At 42.8% G+C, this 10,617-nt stretch overlaps 1 protein-coding gene across 1 annotated transcript; it reads left to right on the plus strand.

Moving 5' to 3' along the window:
• Window positions 1-613: 613 nt before the first annotated feature.
• TTR (transthyretin) lies at window positions 614-7,771 on the plus strand. The gene is made up of 4 exons (XM_043558535.1): window positions 614-743; window positions 1,648-1,778; window positions 4,368-4,503; window positions 7,531-7,771. The coding sequence occupies exons 1-4, from the start codon at window positions 678-680 to the stop codon at window positions 7,636-7,638; spliced, it is 441 nt and encodes a 146-aa protein (XP_043414470.1). The 5' UTR covers window positions 614-677; the 3' UTR covers window positions 7,639-7,771.
• Window positions 7,772-10,617: the final 2,846 nt, after the last annotated feature.

Raw genomic sequence — 10,617 nt, forward strand, 5'->3', positions numbered from 1 at the left:
TGCCAGTTTGAAATATCATTATTTCTTGAGTTGAGATGAAACTTGTCTGGGAAGAACACAAAATTGGTGGAGAAACTGCTGAGTAAGCAAAGGTTCCAGATGACTTAGTTTGGCTAAAACATAGGCCTTTTAAAATATAAGCACTGTCAAGGGTTTCTCCTATTGACCCATGGACGTATATCCAGTGCAATGATGTTTTCTAATGCACTATACTTAACCCTGTGTGGCCAAATGTCATTCTAAGTGAAATAAATCATTACAACTTGCATCCAGCATATAAAACAAAATACAAAATGTATAGAAAATGAAAAGGCATGCAGAGAAATCGGTCAGGGAGGAAAAAAAATATCTCAAGAATGTTGCTGCATCCTGCCAAGGAGGAAGAATATTTTTGTTTGATTTTGCTTATTTTTGTTTTGGTGACCAAGCTGGTCAAATGACCTGTTAAGAATAAGAATATTTCATAGAGCTAATGTTCCTACGCTCTAATCTCTCTAGGCAAGGTTCATATTTGTATGAGTTACTTATTCTCTCTTTGTTGACTAAGTCAATAATCAGAATCAGCAGGTTTGGAGTCATGTTGGCAGGGATCAGCATCATGGCTTGGGAGAAGTGAGTATAAAAGCCCCAAGCTGTGGGCAGCCAGCACAGACAGAGCCTCTCTCGTTCTTGGCAGGATGGCTTCTCATCTGCTCCTTCTTTGCCTTGCTGGACTGGTACTTGTGTCTGAGGCTGGCCCTGCGGTGAGTGTTTGATTCTGTGAAGTCCTTTTAGATGATTCTTGTGTACACCTGATGAAGTAGAAGGGCCCTCTCCCAGCTCTGCCAGTCAGCTTGTGTTACTAGGACAAAGGTACCCAGCATCAACTTTTAAATATCATCGATTCAAACTGCAAAATGAATGAAGTTCTGCAGAGCTCACTGACCTGGAGCTTGGACCCTGGGTGCTCCCCACTATAGCTTTGGTGCACTGGGTTTACGGTGCCTGGCTCCTTGCCTCAATTTCCTCGAATATATGGTAGGAATAACAATATGATATTCATGAAGCTACCAATATTGCGTTGTCAGACGTGCATCCTTTTATAAAGTTTATTTCCCTTCAGCTCATCAAAATGTATCTATTGATTAATCTCTGAAAGGCTGGGTGGACAACATTCTAGTCGAATACTGAATGCTTAAGTCCTCTAGAAGAATTAACTAATACTATAAAATGCATCCTTAAGTAGTCGACATTATTTTACAACCAGTAAGAGGGAATTACTACAACAGCAGCTGACTAAAACGTTCTCAGGAAAAACAAGCTATTTGGTCCTATGGCACATTGCATCTTTTTAGTAACTCCACTCAAATGGCAAGGCTTAACAAAGCAACTGTTCTCAGAGGGCCTATTTTCTCCTTTAAAATTCATTATACATGTTCCAGGTCGATGGCAGCATGTCCGGAGGCAGAAACCAGTCTTTCTTTGGGAACAATCATGTCTGTGTTATATACTGAGAAGGGGAGCTCATTAACTGTCAACACTTACAATGCTGGAAATGGACTTGGCATGGACTTCTTGCCTTGTTCCAGATTTCTAACACCATAAAGAACAGCTCCTTTCACTCTTAACCAGTTTTGTTGACCTCTTACTGGTCTTCTCTATGCCCAGGGCACTGGTGAATCCAAGTGTCCCCTGATGGTCAAAGTCCTAGACGCTGTCCAAGGAAGTCCTGCTGTCAACGTGGCCGTGAAAGTGTTCAAAAAGGCTGCTGATGAGAGCTGGGAGCCCTTCGCCTCAGGGTAAGCTGCCCAAGAAACCCAGACATGGGACCTCATTCTAGCTCCTCATTCTCCTGCTACTTGTTAGAGATAGCAGCTCATATCATTCGTTGAAGAATCTTCAGGTAGATTGAAAACACAGGCAGAGGTCAAGTGGGCCCTGGGGAGGATGCCCTCCTCTTGCTTTGCTTAGTTAGGTTGGAAGTGTCCAAGAGGGGGAGCAGCATTCAGGGCAAGTAGCAGGGAAAAGGAGCCAGCACCTCGTCTACTCCAGTAGTGGTTCACTGCCTTCTTGGGTCACAGACCACTTTAAGAAGGTAATGAAAACTGTGGTCCTCTGTGCCCAGTAAAATCACACGCACACGCACACACAGACACACATGCACACACGCACACACCATATATAGAATTTCAGGAGTGTCACAGATTCCCTGGTGCCCTTGCATAACATTCAAGCTGGGGTCCTTGTCTTGGAATTTTGTTTTTTTAATATTTATTTATTTAAGTAATCTCTATCCCCATCATGGAGCTTGAACCCACGACCCTGAGATCAAGAATCACACGCTCCATTGACTGAGCCAGCCAGGCTCCCGTGTCTTGGAATTTTAGGCAAGATGTACAATTTGTATTACTTTATTAAGGAAAGGAAAAGAAAGGAATCGAGGGACAGCACTGATGAGGCAGCTCTCTGCATTTTTCCTGGATCATCCAGAATCCAGCACTTATGTCTAACAAGCACTGTGGAGCACCTACTCTGTGAAAAGCTGGGACTGTCACACTCAGTGACAAAAAGACACAGAAAAGAAAGACGCATATGCAAAGCAGAGCCATCGCCCAACACAGGGTACAACAATGACTTCTCCCCTTCGTTGTCCACTTTACAATTCTCATAGAGTTTTTCCACCTCCATTAACAACAATAGCAAAGAAAATGCATATTAGTAAACCTAAATCAACTAACTGAAAGAAAGGGCAACCAAGAAACCCTCAGCACCAAACAATACTGCTCAGCGTTTATTTCTCCAGGATGGTAAATTTCTGTGGGTTTTCACTGAATCTCAAGAACCACATTATGATTCTTCACCAATCACTGGGAAGACCATTTTCATTGGTGTAGTTTCAATTGAGTTTTCATTTGTGACTCCATTTATGTTTATATAAAATGCCAAGCACTATGTGGAAAGTACTTAAGGGAATATTCTAAGCAAGAGATAGAATGAACACATAAAATATTCAGATGTTCATGTGAAACTTTTTATGACAAGACAAAAAAAAAAAAGAAATTAAATATTCTCTTCCTAGAAAAGAAGAAAGGTGGAAAGGCAGTGATGAAAGTTAGTGAAGACAATTTCCATTTTTATCTGTCAGTTTTGAGGTCTAATGGAGAGCAATTTCTAACATCAGCAACTGAGCTGGTACATAAAGGGAAACAGAAGTTCCCTAGTCATTTCTTTAAAAGGAACTGCCTAGTATTTATTGTTGGAAAAGTGTTACCAAAGAGATTGAATAAATAAATAATAAAAAATTCAGATGCATTATACTTTGGGGTTTCCCCAGTGTGTTCCAATGATACTCCCTCTGAAAAACACCCTGACACCAGGGAGGGAAGCAGTGAGACCCTGATGTCATGGGGAACTGCAGGGTCAAAGCAGCTTATGGACACTTCCAAGGGGTAGTTACAAACCTTCACCCAAACACCAACCGTGAATCGCAACAACTCTTTTTTTTTTTTTAATTTTCTTTAATGTTTATTTTTGAGAGAGAGAGAGAGAGAGACAGACAGAGCATGAGCAGCGGAGGGGCAGAGAGAGAGAGACACAGAATCTGAAGGAGACTTCAGGCTCCAAGCTGTCAGCACAGAGTCCTACATGGGGCTTGAACCCACGACCATGAGATCGTGACCTGAGCCAAAGTCTTGACTGACTGAGCCACCCAGGCACCCGATAATGACTATTTTTGAAGTGAAACATTACACCTATATCTTCTGTTCTCCTAAGAAAAATCTGCAATAAGCTTTTTGAAACATTTCTGACAAATTTCTTGTCAGTTAATTTCAGACAGTTACCAGAATTTCACCTTTCCTTCTCATCTCCCTTTCCTGAATATGTGTGTGTGTGTGTGTGTGTGAGTGTGTGTGTGTGTGTGTGTGTGTGTGTGCGCACACACGGTAAAACCTTGGTTTGTGAGCATAATTCATTTCAGAAACATGCTTGTAATCCAAAGCACTTGTATATCAAAGCAAATTTCAAGAACCATTGGCTCAGTTGTAATCATGTGACATTCGGCGCCACATACTACTTGATCACAAGACATTGCCTATCTGTCAAGTTAAAATTTATTAGAAATGTTTGCTCATCTTGCGGAACACTCACAGAACAAGTTACTCACAATCCAAGGTTTTGCTGTAAATAAAAATACATATAAATATATATATATATATATATATATATATTTCCCCTCACTTATACACACTGCACATATGTGTAGTGTAGTGTGTGTGTGTGTGTGTGTGTGTGTGCGCGCGCGTATGTGCGTGATGTCACCTTGCCATGCTTGCCATGGCATTTATTCCCCTAATGCCTAACTTAACCTGTAATTTTGTACCTTCTAGGAAAACCAGTGAATTTGGAGAGCTCCATGGGCTCACAACTGCTGAGAATTTTGTAGAAGGGGTATACAAAGTGGAAATAGACACCAAGTCCTACTGGAAGTCACTTGGCATTTCCCCGTTCCATGAATATGCAGAGGTGAGAGTATAGAGACACATGAGTGTCTTTTATTTTTATTTTTTTGTTTTTCATCCCAGCCAATGCCCAGTTTGCACACCACATACCATGGAAGTGTCACTGGGAAACTGAACTAGCACAGATTCCCTTTCCTGTTTCTATAGTCAGAAATCTAGAAAACTCTGAAGAGCAAAGTTTATTTTTAAGTTTGGTGGAAACTCATTGAGTAACATGACCTGAATTTACATGATGCTCCTTACTGTCTTCTTTCATTCCACCGAATGGGAATATTTGAATATTTGCTAGCTGAAGAACTGTTAGCATGTTGGATTACTAGGCAGCTCTCCAGACCCTACCTAGGGAAACAAATCATTGACACATCATTTTACTTCCTGAAATCTGAAAACATGCTTTATTCCAAAACACGCTTGGCTCCCAGAGGTTTGGGTAAGTGACTTGGGGTAACGCATATAGAGACAGTAAATTCAAAATAATAAGGGCAACACAATAGATACCACTTATCAAGCATGTACCCCTGCCAGGCTATTGTGTTTTCTATATTTAACCTATTCAGTCCTCATGAACAGCCCATGGGGTTGGTCCTATTATTATCCTCATTTTACAGAGAAAGAAAATGAGGCAGAGGGCAGTTCAACAAGTTGCCAAAAGTCACAGGCTAGTAAAGGGAGGGGCAGAAATCATTACTGACAGGTCCCAGACTGGGTTTAGCCTCAGCCTCAGGTGTGCCTCAGCTTTCTTCCAGTAAGAAGTCAGGCTAAAATAATAATAATAAGGCCACATTTGCAACCTTTGGTTCATACTCTGTTTTTTGCTTATGAGGTAGTAGGAACCTCAGAGTTATATATGGGCCCACTCTTGCTGCCGCCTCCTTGTATGTAATTCCTTAAATCATTTAAAACAGATGGCTGTCATGGAAATACAATCCAGACATGTTGGTCAGAGTCAAAGATCAAATAATTGCATCAAAAATAGCTCAGCACAAAAGGGAACAATTCTCTCTGGCTTAGTCATGGATGAGACTTTCAATCGACAGAAAGGGGTTCTTTTAGTAGACAGTGTTGCCAGAAAAACTGGGGCAGGGGGCTGTTTGACTCATAAAGCATCGAGGGAGCCCCATCCACCAAGAAGCTTGCCTTTGGCTGTTCCTTCTCAGTGGGGCGGCAAGACAAAGAGCCTAGTTTAGACAGTACAGGGCTTAGAGGTGTCCCTAGAGTCTCAGCCTTTGCCCTAGATCAGCCTCCTTGGAACCCGTGTCTGCTCTGGTCTCAGCCTAAAGAGACCATGTGAGAACATTCGCTGCCATACTGCCCATGATATGTTGTTCCTAGTCACTAGATGTTAGCTTCCTTGTCTATTATTTACCCTCTTAGTATTCATTCAACTAACATTTTGAAAATAAAAGCCTTTGATGTGTCAAACACACTGCTGAGTGCTAGAAATTCAGAAGTGAAAACACATTCCTGCCCTTGGTGTGGAAGGAAAGGGACTGAGGTAAGACATATTAGGTCAGACATTCAGCCCAACCTGGAGCTCGCATGGATATGGAGAGTGAGAGACAGCAGTTAGGCAAGAGTGAGGCCCAACGCCTCAGTTCAGTAACTGGTGATTGCGGGTCCAGCCAGGAGTTCCTTCCCTGCCAGCTTCTTCTGATCAAGACCTCCCCAGACAGCTGCTATTCTTCAACATTAGTCACCTTCTCCCTAGCCAATGACGCAGGTGGCCATGTTATACTTACTGAGAAAGTTGGGAGATGTCCTGTGGAACTATCAGGCCTCTTCATTTCATGGGATTTTGAGCACAGATTATGCCATCTACAGTTTTCAGGAAGAATCAAGTGGGGCTGGAGGCCAATGTCAGTATAAGAGAGAACAAGTTTTCCCTAGTTCTTTTAGACACTTGGCCTTTAAGGAATGTTTTTTTTCTCCTTTCAGAGAGATTCTCAGGTGATTCTTACCTCCTCTTGCCCTCATGCTATTTTTATTTTCAGTATAGTTTAATCAGATCTTTCCTCTCCTGTCCCCAAATAATCAAGCCTTCTTTTTGCATATTAGGAACAAAACATATTTATCCAGGATGTGTCCCAAGTCCATTCCAAGGCCTGTGTACACAATGAGTAAAATCAAAGACCTCCTCACTGCCCCTCATCACTCTCCTGAGCCAAATCCATCCCTCCTAGACTATTCCAGTGCCTGAGTCTCAGAAGCTCTACTAAACTTGCCTCAAGTACATGGCTAAATAGAACAACACTTTTGTTAACAATTTGTCCATGTAGAAAGCTCAAATGAGCTCCAACCTATGTGTGTCTATTTCAAAATTCCCACATGATCCTCCACACTCTGTTATTGTAAATAGAACCCTAGGATGCTTTTACTTCAAATTCATTGCTTGTTATCCACATAAAAATATACTTGTTAAAAAATGCAAAGGAAGAGAGAGAGAGAGAAATTTCTGGGTTTATAGATGGGAGACTTAACTCCTAGCCTGGCTCTGTCCTGTATAAACGTGGGACAAACACTAACTCAGAGGTCTAGTTTACTTATCTATCAAGTAGGAAGAGTATTCCCCGGCAGCTCTAAAATTCTAGGTCTCCGGGTATCTCCGCAGGAATGATAGTCACCATTCTTCAGTCTTCACGTCACTGAATGCCCGTTACTGCCTTTTCTCCTTTTTTTTTTTTTTCTAAAACCAAGAAAATGGACAAGAGGATCCAGGCTCTCTGTGATTTCTCTCAGTCAGGCTACAGCCACCCTGATTTTTAGTGTGGATTTGTAAAAACGACATGAAACAAAAAGGAGAGACCTGATTCTACAGGCAGTAGTTAAAGAAATCTTGTTCCGAGGGCTGCGCCAGGCCCCTGTGGAGTCTCACCAGCCTATTTGGACTTTTGCCTTTTGCTCAAGGTGTTTCAGAAAAAGAAGTAATAAAATAAAATGGATTAAATTGGCACTGGACTTCCAGTGACCTCTCTTCCCGTGACTCGCATTTTAGGCTCTGTGAGAAATGGACGCTGTCTTTGCTCTCTCTTAGGTGGTGTTCACAGCAAACAACTCTGGCAGCCGTCACTACACCATCGCTGCCCTGCTCAGCCCCTACTCCTACTCCACCACGGCCCTCGTCAGCAGCCCCAAAGAATGAGGGACTCCCCCTTGGGTGGGTTGGAAGGATTTTGTGTAACCGATAGTGTTCCATTTTTATTAATGCAGTGTTTTCACTTTATACGCTATGGTAGAAACTTGGGCAGAGACAATAAAACATTCCTATTAAAGCACTTCCTGTTTCATTTGGACTCACTGTTTTATTCCCTTGTTGTCCTCTCAACAAAAACAAAATTTCAAACTTTAGAGAGAAGCAAAAGAACTCAAAAAAGTCTCTGGCTATATTTCTCGGAGAAATCCCAATTCCTAATGTCTTTCAAGCTAAGCACATATGCCGCATGGTCGGCGGCCACTAAAAGCGTACATCCTGATGGAGTACCTGGGTGGCCCAGTCAATTAGGCATCTGACCCTTGATTTCAACTCAGGTCATGATCCCAGGGTCGTGGGATGGAGCCCCACAATGGGCTCTGTGCTGAGTGTGGAGTCTGCTTAAGATTCTCTCTCTCTCCCTCTCCTTCTGCCCCTCCCCAGCTCACATGTTCTCTCTCCCTCCCTCTCTCTCTCTCTTTCTCTCAAACACACATACACACACACACACACACACACACACACACACGCACATTCTAGGGGCTCCTGGGTGGCTCAGTTGGTTAAGCATCCAACTTTGGCTTAGGTCATGATCTCACAGTTTGCGAGTTCCAGCCCCACGCTGGGCTCTGTGCTGACAGCTCAGAGCCTGGAGCCTGCTTCAGATTCTGTGTCTCCTTCTCTCTCTGCCCCTCCCTTGCTCACAGTCTCTCTCTCTCTCTCTCTCTCGCTCTCGCTCTCGCTCTTGCTCTCGCTGTCTCCCTCTCTCTCAAAAATAAGTAAACATTTAAAAAACACATTCTGAAAATGAGAAAGCTTGAGTTTCCTCTAACCTTCAGTGAATAGCAAAAGATAAGCTCTGAGGACCCACTTCTTTATTCTGTGCATTCCCTTTAAGTGCTTTACTGATTTTCAGAGTAGCACAGCTGTACAAGGACAGACCTGCAGTGGCTCAAGTCCTCTAATCCGGTTCTGACCAACTACACCCCGAGTCAGCTGACTAAAAGATGCAATCAGAGAGCACTGACACCCCCAATTCACTCAGACTAATCCAAAATTCATGCATGGAGAAGCCACTACATGCCAAACGCTATTTTCGGTGCTCTGAACATACAGAATATGATCTAGTACCTGTGTTTAAAGAACTCATGGCCTTTTGAGAAGATGACTGCGTCAACATGATTTGACAGAGGCTACGGTACAAGGCACAGCGAGAGGAGGAGAAAGGGGGGTAGCAAAAAGCCTGGCGAAGTCAGACAAGGACTCAGAATAAATTTCACTTCTGAATCTTGGCGACTCACCAGCTCCAAAAGGGAGGAGTTATTCTAGGTAGAGAAGAGCAGAGATTGCAAGGCCAGACCAAGTGAAACAACGTGATTCGTGAGGGAACAGATGGTGAGTGAGGATGCTGACGTGTAGGAGGTATTGAGGTGGGCTACGTTGTGCTGCTACACTGACAATCTCAGTCTCTGTTGCTCAACAAAACCAAACTTTATTTCTCACTCACACCAAGTCCGATGTAGGAGTTCTTCGTCTGGTGACTCCCAGGGTGGCTTTCCTCTATGGTGACTCAGGGCCCAGGTTTGATTTATTTTGTGGCTTCAAAGGATACCTGATCAACAGACTGGAAGAATAGAGAAAGTATGGTCTTAATCCCCTCTGTGCTGAAGTGACACACTTGATTCCCACTGACATTTCACTGGCCAGAACCTGTGGCATGGTCTCATCTAGATGCACTGAGCAATGTGGTTCCTGGCCAGGAGTCATTTCCCAGAATGACTACATTCTGGAGAAAAGCACTGATCTGGGTTGGTCAAGAACCATCTCTGCCACAGTAAGACTGGAAACAGAGGGAAAGGAGGTTGGAGTGAAGGCAGGCTTTATATGGCACCTGCTAGAGCTATGAATTCATCTTCTAGAGAATGTGGATCCATGCTGGGAACCTTGTCATCAGGCAACACCCCCACCCCCCACCCCACCCCTGTGTGGCTGGGGCAGAGGTAGTTACTTCTTGTGCACAAGCTCCAACCAGGGTTTCCTGGGACCACCTGGGTCTGACCCAAGGGATAGGCCTCAACATACCTAAGAAGCCATTCCATTTACCTCCAAACTCAAATCTAAAACCTTGCCATGCTTTTGCTGACTGTGTAGAAGGAGTCAGAAATTTGAAGAAAGTGGAATGTAGGTTTGGGCTTTTTGACATGTATTAAGCTTTCCCCCAAATATATGTGGCAAAATCAATGCCTCTGATTCTGTTAATGAGGTTAGCAAGTCCTTTTCCCATGTATATTAAAGCTAATCCACATACAATTGCCATTTTTATAGATTAAATGACCAAATATTGGCACTTTTGTAAGATTCAATCTAATACTTACAATGATTGTATTGGTCACCGATCTGCATGTTTATAAAATGCTACATTTCAATTTGGCTGCTGTTAAATAGCCATGGATTTTTATAGCCCAAGCAGATTGAAAATATGAATCTGCCACATATATACCTGAATTGAATTTAACTTTTTAATTTTCCTGGCTCATGTCTTCTTTGTATCAACAAACCTAATCTTGTCCACTAAAATCAATTCCATTTGACTTCTAGTTTAACTTTCAGCCTTCTCCTACCTTTCTGAATGTCCTCTCCCTTCTGGATGCTATGTAGCATCTTGGCATGTGTTGTCTGGTCCCTGATAGTCCTCTGTCCATGCTTCCTCCACTGAAATGATGCTTTATCCTTTGCTCTTTGCTGTTATGTATTAATATCTCAGCTTATGCCTTTCATGGCCACTGTTAAGGGTTGAATTGTGGCCCCTGAAGAGGTATGTTGAAGTCCCAACACCCAGTACCTGTGAATGTGACCTTATTTGGAAATTGAGTCTGCAGATGTAATTAGTAGAGATGAAGTCATTAGGGTGGCCCTAAGCCAATACAACTA

This window comes from Prionailurus bengalensis, chromosome D3 (genome assembly GCF_016509475.1).
Source record: "Prionailurus bengalensis isolate Pbe53 chromosome D3, Fcat_Pben_1.1_paternal_pri, whole genome shotgun sequence".
NCBI classification, from domain to species: domain Eukaryota; kingdom Metazoa; phylum Chordata; class Mammalia; order Carnivora; family Felidae; genus Prionailurus; species Prionailurus bengalensis.